Raw genomic sequence first — 15035 nt, forward strand, 5'->3', positions numbered from 1 at the left:
ATCCACAATATGGGCGTTCACCTTATACTTTTCATTTTTCTGTTTAAAATTTTTCATAGTGACATAGAAAAGGGGGGAAAAAAAAAAGAAAGAAATCAGATCCCCAGAAGGCTCCTATTAAATATTTTATCTAGGATATAAAAACATTAGTTCACCCAAGCTAACTGATCAGGTCATCGGAGGAAGGGGACAGAGCACAGGGACACCGTGATGGCAGGAAGACGGTGTTGTGCAGGCATGTTTGACATGATTGACAGTGTGCCAGTGGTACGGCTCACCTCCTCGCTCCTCAGGATAACCCTGCATGCCCGACCAGGCAGGCACCACACCTGCAAGTTGACAGGTCCCAAGACAAGGGGTCGAGAGGGGTCTGCCCAAGGAAACTGCCCAGAACAAGTTAGAAGGCGCTGGGGGCCAGACACAACTTAGGACATTCACCTCCTGGCTCCACGTTCTTTCCATCGGTTGCAGGATGGGGTGGAACCTCCAGTAGGTCATCCACAGAGCAGCCTGGGACACAGGCTTGCCTTCTGTGTGACTTCAAGTCACTGGACCTCTCTGAGCCTGGCTTTCCCAGCTGTAAGCACTCTCGCTTCCCACCCCCGGGGCTGGGGAGCACGTCAGCGCTAACGGGAGGAAGGGGCTGGCCGTGACAGAGCTCAAGGAAGGGGCTGCTGTTTCCCTGACAGGACAGGAGGGAGGGTGACATGGGGGGCAAGGGCCCTTGGGGACGTGAGATGCATCTCCCACCTCCCCCCCGCCCACTGATTGCTGCCCAAGGAAAGAGGTTTTAACTTGTAGGTATATTTTCAAAGGCGCCTGGGTGGCTCAGTCGGGTGAGCATCCAACTCTTGAATTTGGCTCAGGTCAGGATCTCATGGTTCATGAGTTCGAGCCCCACATCAGGCTCTGCGTGGACCCTGCTTGGGATTCTCTCACCCTTTCTCTCTGCCCCTCCCCTGCTTGTTCTCTGTCTCTCTGTCTCTCTCTGTCTAAAATAAATAAGTAAACTTAAATAAAAATTACTTGTAGGTATATTTTCAACAGAAAACTTGTGGCTATTTTGAAACAACTTGTCTCCAACCTTTCAGGTTCAGCTCCTGTAGGTTCAGGGGTTAACTAGCCCCATTGGCTCCAAGGCAAGGGGGCTGAGCCCAACACTGAAGACAGGCAGGCACTTTCATCTAAAGACCCCCTAATAGCCGCCCTACGTGGTAGGTACCATTATTATCTCCATTTTACAGATGAGGACACCGAGGCCAAGAGAATGTAAGTGACTTGCCCAAAGACACAGCCAGGAGAGCAAGAACAAGATGTTGGCCTAAGCATCCGACCCGTATCTACATTCAGAAACTTCTACAGCACCCTCCTCAAGGAGGATAATGGAAACACTTTCTCAAAGCACCCCTGGGGGTCATCTCTGATTATTTGTTTTCCAGAGCACAGAGAGAGCAGATGTCATGTTTTTATTTCTACCCACTTCTCTCCCCATCCCCCCACCACTCCCAAACACAGACTCAAGAAAGTGGGGGGGGGGGGAGGGGAGGGGTGTGGAATTACTTTACAAGAATGAGGGATCACATTTAGGAAATAGCCGCTTCCCAGTTACGGGAACGTGAAGATTGGGAATGGATTCCAGGTTCCTGGGGCTGCGCTTCAACCTGGGGCCCCCGTGGGGGGCGGCCCTTCCCCCCCAGCCCGCTGGATCGCCACAGGCCTATTCTGTGTTCTTAGCAAGTGTTGTTCCAAAGTATGGCCTGCTGGGCACAGATTTGGGGTATTCTTTTATTATTATTATCATCTTAAATATTTATTTATTTTTGAGAAAGAGAGAGAGAGCAGAGACAGGAGGAGGGGCAGAGAGACGGGGACAGAGCATCCAAAGGGGGATTCCTGTGGACAGCAGGGAGCCTGATGTGGCACTCAAACTCACAAACTACGAGACTGTGACCTGAGCCGACGTCACTCAACTGACTGAGCCACCCAGGCCCCTCGGGGTGGGGTGGGGTGGGGTCTTTCTAGAAGGGACCTTTGTGATGACATAATCCAACCCCCTCAGTTTACAGATGGGGAACCTGAGGCTCAAAGAGGATGGGCAGTGAGTTGGGCTCCAAACCCAGGTCTCTTGACTTGGTCAAGACCTTGACAGGTCTCTTGACCCAGCGCTTCCTCCCTGGCCCTGAAGCTGCCTCTGAAAAACCAAAATGGGAATAAAATTTAAGGGGTTCCAGGCTAGCTTCTCAGAGCGTTAACCTGAGGAAATGCTGACCACGGGCAGCAAATGGTACCCACCGTTCTCCGCCCCCAGGAGCCAAGAATGTCCCAAGAGAACAGTATTCGCCCACGGGACCCGGACCTGCGGGCGGGCATGTGGGGAGCCACCCCACGCCCCGGGAGGGAGCCGGTCAGCGATCGGCAGCCAGGACTGGCCTCGCTCCGGAAACTCTAGACCCACAGTGAAAGCAGGAACTGGGCAATTTACTCTGTGCGATGACAAACTGGGGGTGTGTGTGCGGGAAGCATGGGGTGGGGGGCGAAAAGGAATCGTGGTGCTTATGGGTGGAAATGAGCAAAAGAGGCAGAAAGAAACACGGGGCGGCATGCACGGGGGACACACGGACAAAGCCACGCGGAGGTGCTAGTGTGTGAGAGCCGAGGGGACGAAGCAAGGCCGGGGTTAGGGGAGAGAGGCTTACTTCAGTAGTTTGATATTACACATAATCAGCTCCTTCCAGTTAACAAAAATCATAGCACCCTCTTTCTCTGTCAGCAGCTCAGACTCCATCAGGGGTTTCTGAAAGATCTACAGGTGCAGAAAACGAAGCAGTTCAGAAAGCAAACGGTTAGCTTACACCTGAAACACACGCACACAGGTCTCTGCAGAGCATGGAGAGGACCGGGCCGTCTGCAGCTTTGTGGGGAGGCCCAGAAGCTTCCCGCAGCTTCTGCAGCAGACGCCCCTCCCCCACTCTACCCGAGCGGTTGTCGGGGGTGGGGGGGGGGCAGTTCCCCATCAGGTCTCTGCACTGTTTTACAGGGAAGGGTGGCTGAACTCTAGAGGACGGGCCTTAACTCCACCAGGATAAAGCCCGGAGGCCTGTCGAAAGTCACGCACACTTTTACCTGCCCACGGTGGAGGGTGGGCATGGCGGGAAAAGTGGGGGGCTTCAGGATGCACGTGGGTGTGGGCGGCTCCTTCAGGCTCCCCTGCAGCGTCTGCTGCATAGACAAGCCTCGGGCACCCGGAGGGGAGCCGCCCAAGGAAGCAGGGAGCAAACCAGCAGCCGGGGTGATGTCTTCTGCCGCTGGGCCCTTGGCCTGGGCCGGGCTGGTACAGGGGCCGGCTGCGGCTCCGGGAAAGAAATGAGCCTGCCCAGGATCCAAGCTCTGCGTGGTTGGGTGACTCAGGGTAAATCACAGCTCTCCGCCCAGCCCCACGTGGCGAGCCCCTGCCTGCAAAGAGGTCATCGTCTCCTACTGGAGGGCAGGGCGTTCTTCTGAAGGGTCTTTAGAGATGGGACAGCCTGTCCCATCTTTGAAATAAATGTGGCTGGGCTCAGGCTGTTCCCTGGGAGCCCTATTCTTCATGAGTCCTTGAGCTGACATCGAACCCAGCATGTACCAGACCACCACACAAAAGTGCCACATCTAAGGGGGTGACATTCACATCTTAGACATCCTAGATTGCATATTTAGTGACAGTCAAGTGTCTTGAGGAAGGGGCACTTTTCCTAAGTATGCACCATGACTTCCTATGCATGAATGTGCCTCCTGGACCAGTAACCCATCCCGCCTCCTGTACCCATTCAACACTGGGCAACGGGTGGTGACGTTCCTGGTTAAGGCTGTCCAAGGAGATAGTTGCACAACTGTTAGGTGAGGGGCAGTGGGGGAGCAGGAGTTTCAAAACTATTACAATGTTTTTCAAACTGTAGAGTGATCCTGCCATTCAGCTCTGCAAACCCCTGTTGCTAACATGGCAACTTCCCGTGAGCATAAACAAAAGTCTTCTTCAAAACCAGGGGTTCCCAACTCTGCCTCTCCTCATCCTTCTGGACCAAGTGGCCCAGGCCTTTCAACAGCCACCCAGGAGGAGAGACAAAACAAGGCATCCTCTGGGACAGGGCAGTGCACGGGGACCTGGGAGGAAACATCTTCATTCTCAGCAACAGATTTTCCTCAGAGGTAATATGTACCACTAGGAATGACTCGAGATAATTGGCTGGATGGCTGCCATTTTCAGATGCCAACCCTGAGGCCCGGGAGACCACGTGGCCTGCTCTATGGCATTAACTAGTTGGTGGCTAAGCACCCACTTCTCCGAGGAGAGTCTAGACTCCCAGTCCCCAGCCCACGTGTCTCCTTCCACGCACCTCCTCACGGACTCATTCATCCCCTGACATGGGTGATCCCTCTACGGGGATGACTCAGAGGGCCACGGATAAGAGTTCGACCATCTTCTCTTGGGTAGAAATCTCCTGTGTGATTTGCCATCCAGATGCTCCCCACACATCAGAAAACCTCTCAGGCTGAGAATCAGGGCGCAGCCCTCCTTAACTGAGGTCCCCCTTCTCCCCAACCTCTGCCAGTATCCCCGGCCCCCACCGGCACCCATGGCTGCCATTACCTCGGTGACCAGCTGGAGGTCATTCACATAGTTCTCCTCTGTCACGATGAGCTCATGGATGTATCCTTGCCGCTTTCTTTCAGTGGGGGTCAGCATATCCAAGAGGTGTAAGTCTGAACACCCTGGAAAACACAACCATTGGGACATTTTAGTGCAAGTCTAGGGAGGCTCAGACAGCCTCACAGCGAAGAACCTGGGGCCTCGTGCCTGCTGGTCCCTGTGGCCTCACTGGAGTTGGGCAGTGTTACAGGTTCGATCACGTTCCCTAATAATACACAATCAAGTTCTTTTTTTATAGATATAATTTTTTTAATGTTTATTTTTGAGAGAGAGAGAGACAGAGAGAGACAGAGCACGGGCAGGAGAGGGGCAGAGAGAGAAGGAGACACAGAATCCGAAGCAGGCTCCAGGCTCTGAGCCATTAGCACAGAGCCCGATGCGGGGCTCGAACCGCGAGATCATGACCTGAGCCGAAATCGGACGCTCAACCGACTGAGCCACCCAGACGCCCTCACATTCCAGTTCTAACTCTTGGTTCCTGTGGCTGTGACCTTAGGTTCCTGTGACTTGGTTCCTGTTCCTCGGAACCCTTGGTTCCTGTGACCTATACCTATGACCTTGGTTCCTGTGACTGTGACTGTGACCAGAAATCGGGCTTCTGGAGATAGAGTCAAATTGAGATGAAGTCATACTCAGTTAGGGTGGGCTCTAATCCCATGTGACTGGTGTCCTTATAGGAAGACATACAGAGACGGTCAGAAAGAAGGTCATGTGACGACAGAGGCAAGGACAGAGGCAGGTGCAAGCCAAGGAACGCCAAGGATTGCCAGCCGCCATTGGAAGCGAAGAGGAAGGCACGGAAAGAATCTCCCCCAAGGCCTCCAGAGGGACATGTCTCTGCCAACACTTTGCTTTTGGACTTTTCTCCAAAACTGTGGGAGAATAAATTTCTGTTGTTTTGAGCCACCCCGTGTGTGGCCTTTGTTGCGGCAGCCTAGCGAAATGACCCAGGCAGCGCACCCCTTCGTCCAAACCGCTGACACGATAATGTCCAGAGAAGACTAAGGAGTAATTGGCTGGTATTTCCTGAGGGCTCACCCCACGCCAGGTGCTCCACAAGGAGCTCTTCGCTGGCAGGTCTGCTCAAAGCCCACAGAGGCTCCGGAAGCGTCACCATTTCACAGACAAGGAAACGGAGCTTCTGACGGGTTGCCTCACCCCAAATCTCTTAGCTTTGCAGTGGCCGAGACTCGAGCCTGACGCTTTGACGCCAGAACCTGGGCTCTACCAGGCTACTGTTATTGGGTCCCCGCCCAACTGTTACTGTTGTTGGGTCCCAGCTACAGGAGGGCATCAGCTTGTCCTGAGGTTGGCTCTCCGAGGCTCAGGTGGCTGTGCTGAGGCTCCTGCTGGGCCTGGGCACAGGGCAGAGAGATGTGGAGAGCGTTCAGACAGTGCCAGGTAAAGTCCATGAGCCAGGCTGCTGCCGTGTGCCTGTAGAGGCATTAAGCCCCAAGATAGACAGGGAAACTGCCCCAGCTGCAGACAGCTGGGCACATCCGGGGCCCCGGGTGCCCGAGGGAACGGGCTCGGTTGACCTGAGATGGGACACGCACGGAAGCTGGTGCCTGCCCTTGCCTCTGCTCACCTGGTTGGCTATTTAGGGTTTTGTTGGCTTTGAACGTTCTCTGCTTATCAGCAAAGGCTGCCTCATGACACGGCACGCTGGAACGGGGGGTGGGAAGCCCCCTTTCTTGGGGGTGCCCTTCATACAGGCCTGGGCCCACCTGTTCCAGGCCCGTGGTCTCTCCTCTCCTTTTTATGAGGGGTTCTTCATTTATCACACACACACACACACACACACACACACACACACAACCAGATTTGTAAAATAGACTGAAAGGTGTCCTGGATGTAGGCGGGAATGCGGGCAGGGGGTCCTATTCCGTTGCTTTTCTCATACCATTTCCCCCCCACAAGGGGGCGCGATGGAGCACAATATGAAACATCCTGCCAGCCACCAGTGGTTCTCAAAGTGTGGTCCCCGGACCAGCAGCATGAGCCACACCAGGGAACTTGTTAGAAATGCAAATTACCAGGCCTCTGCAGAATAGACTACCTAGATTTGGGGCCCAGGAACCTGATTTAACAAGCTCTCCAGGTGATTTTTTTAAGGCAAACTAAAGTTTGAGAAGCTTGCTCTGGACTATCAGGAATTCCTCGGAGTTTCCATCTTCCCCCCCCCCCCCAGAAAGTCTTCCCCCTAGACTTGGGCTCATGACCTAGTCTATATGCTGGAAGATTCCGCAAATAGGATGATCCCTCTGAGGTGAATGATATCACTGACTTCTTAGCAAACGTTTTCCTGTGCCAGAGCTGAGCTCCACATCTGGGTCCTTCTAGTCCTCAGTCTTGTACCCTCCCCTGGCCAAATGCTCTTTCTAGAATGCTTTAGATTCTCTTCCTGGGACAGGACAATTTGAGGATGGGCAGGCAGATGGGAGCTGGGAAAGCAGCAGGGACGAGCCATCCTTATGTTAATATTCTCCACGCCCATCCCCACGACCTCATTCAAAGCCACTGCAATGTGGCCAAACTATAAACCCACAGATCCGTGAGCTGGGCACGAACCACCATGCAGGTCTGCAGATGAATCTGGAACTTGGGCCCTCCACTCAGCCACCAGCTTGGTCCAGCTGTTCTTTGTGGGTTGGGGCGTTGGCTGTGCTTCATTAGAACAACTGCTCCGTCAGCGAGCTCTCAGGAAGGAAGCAAGTCCTGATGGCTCTCTCTGTTCAGTTCTGCCCGCCTCTGCCGAGCCCCTGTGGGAGCTTCGGCTTTTGAGTGGTGGAGTGACAGCCACCAAGTCCTTGGGCTTTCATTAAGAAAGCCACCTGGGAAACACTCTTCAGTTTGGGAGGAAACATCTCACTTGTCACCTATTCTCACCAAACTGTCCTGTCAATGAGTCAAAGAGCCCAGGAGAGAGGAAGGCTTGTTCTTATTACAGAGCAGAATGCAGACCTTACATTACAGGGACTTGTAGGAACTCTCACGGAGCAGGGTCTCCCCTAGAATTTTCAGGACATTCCTTTCTTTTTAAAAAAAATTTTTTTTTATGTGTGTTTACTTTTGAGCGAGAGATACAGAACGTGAGCGGGGGGCGGGCAGAGAGAGAGGGAGACACGGCATCTGAAGCAGGCTCCGGGCTCCGAGCCGTCAGCCCAGAGCCCGACGCGGGGCTCGAACCCACGAACCATGAGATCGTGACCTGAGCCGAATTCGGATGCTTAACCCGAGCCACCCAGGTGCCCAGGACCTTCTTCGCTGTGGGTATATTAGGATATTGTTTAGAGCTGCAGTTGTTAGACGCATCCCACACCGTGCAGGGGTGTTTGCAGGGATACAAACATCGGGCTAGGACATCAGGGGGACACTGGTTGCCCCCATCCTCTGAACATCCCTTTCAGTCACAATTTCCCTTGGAGAACATGATGGATGCTATGAACTCTGGCCCCAGAAAACTCACATGTACAACACACACATGCGCGCGCGCACACACACACACACATATTTTGCACACAGTTTTATAGGGTTCACAGGCCCTCTTGAAGCTTGTTCGTGGATCTCATTCATTCATTCATTCATTGGACACGTGTTTACCGACGTCCTGTCATGAGTCTGGCAGCAACTGCTGGGTGCTGAGGATTCACAATGAAAGAGGAGAAACGTCTGCCTCCAGAGCATACAGTCCTCGGCTGGGGGTGGTATTAGTTCCCACAGGCCGAAGGGATACTAACCGCCACCAAGCTGAGGCTTGTGCGGGCCCCCCAGCCCCCGGGGGCTGAGAAAGCATTTTTGGTCGTCATAATGACTGGAGGTGACGGCTGGGATTGGGTGGGGCTGGCCCAGGGCTGTTAAGATGCCCTGCAATACACGGACAGGGAATTGCCTTCCCCAAATGTCAACAGCCCCCCCACTGAAAAACACTGACATTACTGGAAACTGAAAGCCCAGCCAGGCTGACAGCTCTGAAGCAAGGATAGTGCAAGTGACCCGCAGATTTGCTTAGAACGACCGAGGAGTCGGAAACAAGGACCCGGGAGGAAACATTACTGGGAAATGGCTTGCTTTGGATTTCAGAAGTTCTGAGTCTTCAAGTTTTACGTGGTATGGTTGTCGTTGTTGCTGTTTTAAGTTTATTTATTTATTTTGAGAGACAGAGAGCGAGCGCGCAAGTCGGGGAGGGGCAGAGAGAGGAGGGGAGAGAGAGAATCCCAAGCAGGCTCCGCGTTGTCAGTACAAAGCCTCACGCGGGGCTCGAACTCACGAACTGTGAGATCGTGACCTGAGCTGAAGTCAAGGTCCCGACTCTTAACCGACTGAGCCCCCTGGCTCCCCTACGTGGTACGGCTTTGAAGAAGCCCGGAGCCCGAACAACAGCAAAAGGTCTAGAGTGGACTTAGGCTATTAGTCCAAGAATCCCTGGTTCCCGGGGCCAGTTTGGGGTGAACTGGGGGGGTCTGTTGCACATGGAAGGGGGGGCGCGAGGAGGTTGCACGGCCTCCTGCTCCGGGCAGCCTCAGCATTCCCGTCCATCCACCCAGAGGACCCATGTCAGAGCTGACCCAGCTGACAGGTGCCATGTGACTCTGGGTTGCTTGCCGCCACAAATTCCACCCCACGCCGTCCACCTACCAGCCTGCCTGGAGGCAGGGGACTGGCTCAGATGGCCTCTCCAGGCCCCAGCGTACAACAAAAAGCAAAGATTTTGTGGGGAGATTCGTCTCAGCATTGTATGCCAACAGGGTTGGCTTTGAATGGTCTTTTTAGCTACTGAACCGACCCACACGATGCTGTTTTAAAAGTTCTTGCTGCTGGATGCCAGACCAAGAAGACCATTACAGGCTGGAAATAGGTACTTTGAGCTAAAAAATATCCTTCCTTTGAAAATTTAATATTTAGAAAAACAAACGAGTTTAAAAACTCCATTATTCAGAGCGGGGTAAATGGAAAAGACATTGCAAATAAGAGAGTTTTCTTTAAGGGTTGAGGGACGTGGTTCTTCTCTCCTTTGGGAACCAGGATAAACATGATTTTCTGGCTCCCTTTCCCGGGGAAAAATGAGAGAATAAAGCAGAGCAAATAACTTTTCACGGACATCTCGGTGTGATGAAGGGATTCTTAAAACGAACTATAATCCACTCACAGCTGAAATAATATTGCAAGCGACTCTGGGCACTTAAAACCGATCCCTAATTACAGCCCACATAAAATTCCCAATCTCTGTGCTGTCCCTTGTAATTTTGCGTAGTTAGACACATTCACAAAGTGGAGAGTAGCCGTGAGACCCCTTTGAGAGTAGTTGAGTCTGGGGCACTGGAGAGAATGTGGGAAAATCTTACCCAAAAAGGTCATCTTGTCACCTCAACGGGACAACGTTCATAGGAACAGCATAATCTAAATAAATTGCTTTATTACAAAACTAGTACATAAACACATGCTCGGTGTAAACAGTTCAAAGGATACAGAAGTACTTAGGGTACAACCGGGGCGTCGCCCCTCTCATTCCCAACCCTTCTCCTTCCGTTCTCAACAAGGCCCATGATTTTAAAAACCAAACCAGCCCCCACAGCAAGCCGGCCACTGGATAAACCAAATAAACAGGCCTCGTTCCTGTTATGAAAGGGCCAAAATATACTCTAAGATGGTCAATAAATATTTATTAAGTTCCTACGAAGCCCAAGAGACACAGGAATGAGCAAGATAATACCCTTGTCCTCAAGGAAACTCACAGCTGGGAGGGAGACGCGAACATGGAAATTAAATTTGAAATAGCAAGCAGCGGAGAACGTTCCTGCAGGTCTGCGAGGATAGTAGAGTCTGCAGGGCTCAGAAGTACATGCTCCTTGTCCCGAGGGAGGAAGGCTCTGCGAGGAGGTCCTACTTGTGTGTGTGTGTGGGGGGGGGGGGGGGGGGGGTTCTGCATCAGGGAGGATGGGGCCATTATGTTGGGAGTGTGGGGCCAGTATGCCAAGTAGGTGCAGGGACACTATGGGAGATAAGGCGGGAAGCGGGAAGGCAATAAGGTGGGTAGTACATGACATCACAGAAGGCATAATGCCAGAGGGGCCAGGTGAGAAGTCCCACAATATGGAAACTCAGGCAATGGTTTTTCACCTTTAAGAGAAAGGATATACCAGTGTCTGTGGGGACATTCTGCCCAAATTCTCCGGCTAAATGGCCTCGCTCACCGGGATGCCTGTTGGAGCTGGAGCTCCTGTCTACACCGAAGCCTTCTCCAGGGCGGGCCTCAATGGAGGGAACAGGGGCCTCGTGGCTCTCGTGGCTCCTGCCAGGCTACACTGGATTTTTCTGGGAAAATGAGTCTGATTGTGTTGCCTTCGACCTCCTGGACAGAATGGCACATGTGGGATGGCTTGTCATGTAGGAAAGGCTGCAATGGATACGACATAAAGAAGGTTCTCCGGCCAGAGCACTCCCTCCTCCCCCCCTCTCCCCCCACAATCCCATTCTCTAAGCTGTGAACTTGTGCGCTCCCCCTGTGCAGCTGTGCTTGGAGCTGGGACTTGGTGGTGAATGAGGCGGGCTGGGTCCTTGTCCTTGGGGAGCCCTGGTCTACCAGAGGCTCGGGCATCCCACCTAGACTCTGGTTCTGGCCAAAGCACAGGAAACTCACAAAGGGCGTCACTGCAAGCTGCCCGTCCCTGAGACCTCAGCGTTGAAGTCCTTAAGACTGGATTCTTATGGGGGTTTAGAGGAGCTGGATGGGCATGGGGACCTGTAGTGGGGGGAGGGGGAATGTCACCTGATGGCACCAAAGACCCCCCGATGCCTTATGTCCGGCTGAACCCAGGCAGCCCTCTCCGGCCTGTCTGGGGGAACTCACTAGACCCATTAGGCTGGGTCCCTCTGGGGGAACTCGCTAGACCCATTAGGCTGGGTCCTTCTGGGGGAACTCGCTAGACCCATTCAGCTGGGTCCCTCTGGGGGAACTCGCTAGACCCATTAGGCTGGGTCCCTCTGGGGGCTTCCATTCAGCCACACTCAGCATTAACCCCGTAGCTTCAAAGGGTCAAGGTGGCTTCCAGAAGAATAACAATTCTTCTAAGAAGGGGAATCCAGTCTACATGGGGTGCCAGGCAGTTTAATGACTATTGAGAATTTGCAAAAATCAAATTACTCTCAGGGATAGGTTCTCTCTTAATTTGCCATAGGTCACTTTTAACTAAAGGCATGGCATTCATGGCTTTATAACGGATGCTGGGATCCCTGGTGCGGCGTCGAGCATCCCACGGTGTGCACTCGTTCGCTCATTCCTGGCCCCACTGATGTTACCACCCTTGCTTTCCTTTCTTGCTGAGCCTCTGCTTTCAATACCCACCACCCTGCGGTATCTCAGGGACCCTCAGCAGCGGCCGCAAGTAAATCCTTCGGGTACACAAAGCAGGCTGGGGTGTTAGAAGTACAGACACATGTTTATTGGAATGAGAGGCAGTAGGTTTGACTAGAGGGACCTGGGAATATCTTCCAGAGAAGCAGGGATTTGGCTTGGACTCCATCAGGCACATGGCAGTTTCGGGTGGGGACGTAGCGAGGGATCCAAGTAGAGGAAGTGGTTGGAGAAAAGGGGAATAGAGAGAAAGCAGTGAGGAGGGAAAGCAGATGCTGGGGTAACAGGGAGTAAAGAAAGTCAACACTGCATGCTCGCATGAGCCACACGGTTCCAGGCGCTGTATGTAGGTGAACTCACAGAGTCCTCACCGACAATCCTGTGTGGCAGCTACTACGCCTATTCTCCCATTGAACAGACAGGGAAACTGAGGCACAGAGAAGTTAAGTGACTTGCCAAAGCCTCCGTTAATCAATGGCAGAGGGGGTCCTACCCCGGAGTTACTGTTCTGAACCACCATGCCTCCTGCCTTGCTGGGAAGGTGACGTATTAGTCAGCTAACGCTGCTGTAACCACGTCCCACAGACCACGCGGCTCACACGTGAGAAATGGAGTCTCACAGCGCCGGAGGCAGCAAGTCCAAGATCAAGGTACCAGCAGGTCTGATTTCTTCTAAGGTCTTTCTCCTTAGCGGGCAGGTGGCCATCTTGTCCCTGCATCCTCACATGGCCTTTCTTCTGTTACAAAATCATTGCTGGTGACTCTTTGCGTCCAAATGTCCTCTTCACATTGGAGGTAGGGCCCACCCTGATGGCCTCATCTTAACTTAATGACCTCTTTAAGGCCCCAGCTCCAGAAACAGTCATATTCTGAGGTACTGGGGGGAAGGGCTTCAACGTTTCAATCTGGTGGGGGAGGGGGACACAGTTCGGCCGGGGAGCGGGGGGAGGTACAGTCAAGGAATTTGAACAGCAGAGTGAGACGTCTACATTTTTGTCTTGGTTGCAGAGCTGGGAAAGGTCCGGGCCGTGTTTCGGAAGGATCGCGGTGGCAGCTTCACGGAGGCTGGGTGAGGGCTGTGGCCCCTGAGAATGGCCGCATGTTTGGAATCACCTAAGGAGATTTAGAAGGCCCGGTGTCCCTGCGGTAGCCCGGACCAATCAAATCCACCTGGCCGGGGTTCCGCCCGGGCCTCTGTAACATGTGGAAGCTTCCAGGAGGCTCCTACGTGCAGCCCAGAGTGAGGACCACTCCATCAGAGGGAGCCCCGAAACCAAGACACCTGGTGCGAAAAGGGAGCAAAATTCAGAACCTAGATCTGTCCAGGCTCATGTAGCACGAGAGCGTCACAATTGTTGAACCGATTCCAGACCCAGGTGGGTCCCTCAAGCGACTTGTCCAAAGGGAACTATGGTTGTAACCCAGAATGCCGTCCCTCTGTCCATGACCTGGAGCTCAGACAAGCCGCTGACGCTGTGTCCCTGGAGGTCACACTGCCGCCACCTGACCCCCAATGCTAGGCCTAGAGCTCAAAAAGGTCACTCTGCTCATCGGCCTCCTTGTATCGATGGGACAGCGGAGTCCACAGGTGCACGGTGACTTCTGCTATCAGGAATAAGCCCTCCGCTCTTGCTGTCTTGGGAGATGGAGACCCACAAGAAAATCAGAGAGTGGGCCCAAGGGTGGCCGGTCCCCGTTCCTCTCCCAACGCGTTCCCGAAAGACCTGGCTGTGAAGATGGTCTGGTCCGTGGCGCCCGAGGCTGTTGGGCCGGCGGTAGCCAGGCTGGGTCAAGGCGGCTGTGTCTCCTCTGACAGTGACCCTTGGCTGGCCAGTCCCGGGACCCAGCTCTGGCGGTCCAGAGGGGCAGGCATCCTCCTCGTCCCAGTGGAACTTTCTTCTCGAGGGTCTAAGCATAGCCCGGTCCCCTGCGGTCTCTCCTAACTTGGCAAACTGACCCCGGTGGGACACAAGAGACAACCTGAGCCCGGGACATTTCCTGCTCATTTCCAGCAACTGCATAGCTGCGCTCAGGTCCCTGCTTTCATGGAGCTTCCATTCTAGTGGGGGAGACAGAAAACCAAATACACGCATAAATATATGGTAGTTAGGGCGGTTATAAGAATGATGAATGACAATTCTTTTGACTACTAAGCTCATTTCCAGTCCCAGGGTCTTCTCACGTGAATTTATCTTTTAAGCCATGGTGGCTTCCCAAACACAGCTTTGTGCAGGGTTCGAGGTCACATGCAGCGCAGAGACTGAGCACCGATGTGTCCTTTCCTTGCAGCCTAGATGGGGAGGAAGGAGCGAGACCGTCCACACAGGGCTCCTGAACGACCGCCATGGGCGGTCACGACATGCAAGGGTGCAAGGTAGGCGCTGTCCTCTGGTTCATGAGCTACCGGGGAGATGGGGCGTCGCACAATAATCAATCGTACGAGGGGGGGTACCATCGCTACTTGTAAGTGCTGTTCCTGTGTGGGTCTTTGTGGGATCCGGCCTTGCCCCCCAGGGAGCTCACGGTCTTGGGCGGGAGATGAGTATCTGTGTGTCTGTGCGTGTGTCTGAGTCTTAAAATCCACTCATCCTCACGTATGATGAGTTACTAGCAGCTCAGCAAAGAGCTGAGTCACGGCAAGTCGGTGGAGCTGGGCTGGGCAGCAAGGAGAGGAGGAGGGGGAAGATGGGAGGACCAAGGTGGAGAAGACAGGGAGGCGGGGGGCGGGGGGGACGGGCTGTAAGGCGGGGAGGAGACTGTGGTGATAGCAGGGAGGTGCAGGTCGGGTAGGGCGAGACAAGCAAGAGTGGGGCCGGACAACGGGTGTCCACGGATCCCAGACCGATGACACTCTGGCAGGTTGAGGGATGGGATCTCTAGGTGGGGAAAGGGCCCGTGTCCACGCTGTCCACACTGCTCATTTCCTCCCCGGTTCACACCCAGCATGTGCGGACCAGTGATGCAGGTGGGCACTTCCATCAAGTGGTTTGGAGG

At 53.7% G+C, this 15035-nt stretch overlaps 1 protein-coding gene and 2 long non-coding RNA genes across 10 annotated transcripts in view; 2 read left to right on the forward strand and 1 right to left on the reverse strand.

Moving 5' to 3' along the window:
- The window catches only part of ITSN1 (intersectin 1), a 217705-nt gene that overhangs the window by 23694 nt on the left and 178976 nt on the right, over positions 1–15035 (reverse strand). For all 6 annotated transcript variants that reach the window (XR_006192990.1, XM_042903100.1, XM_042903097.1 and 3 more), the window contains exons 29-30: positions 4628–4749; positions 2697–2803 (exon numbers count right to left, since the gene is read on the reverse strand). Coding sequence is in view for 5 of the 6 variants with exons in the window: in XM_042903100.1 (XP_042759034.1) it covers positions 2697–2803; positions 4628–4749 (229 nt within the window). In the remaining variant the exon portion in view is untranslated. The remainder of the gene's footprint in view (positions 1–2696; positions 2804–4627; positions 4750–15035) is intronic.
- On the forward strand, positions 4758–5485 carry LOC122198465. Its single transcript, XR_006192994.1, has 2 exons — positions 4758–4877; positions 5365–5485. It is a non-coding gene; the product is annotated as an uncharacterized LOC122198465 (long non-coding RNA).
- LOC122198464 lies at positions 8596–14755 on the forward strand. 3 transcript variants are annotated; one of them, XR_006192991.1, is made up of 3 exons: positions 8596–8797; positions 13050–13417; positions 14331–14755. It is a non-coding gene; the product is annotated as an uncharacterized LOC122198464 (long non-coding RNA). The 3 variants fall into 3 exon arrangements; XR_006192993.1 differs by lacking the exon at positions 8596–8797 and adding an exon at positions 10616–12701; XR_006192992.1 differs by lacking the exon at positions 8596–8797 and adding an exon at positions 10616–12691.

The sequence above is a fragment of the Panthera leo genome, chromosome C2 (genome assembly GCF_018350215.1).
Source record: "Panthera leo isolate Ple1 chromosome C2, P.leo_Ple1_pat1.1, whole genome shotgun sequence".
Lineage (NCBI taxonomy): Eukaryota > Metazoa > Chordata > Mammalia > Carnivora > Felidae > Panthera > Panthera leo.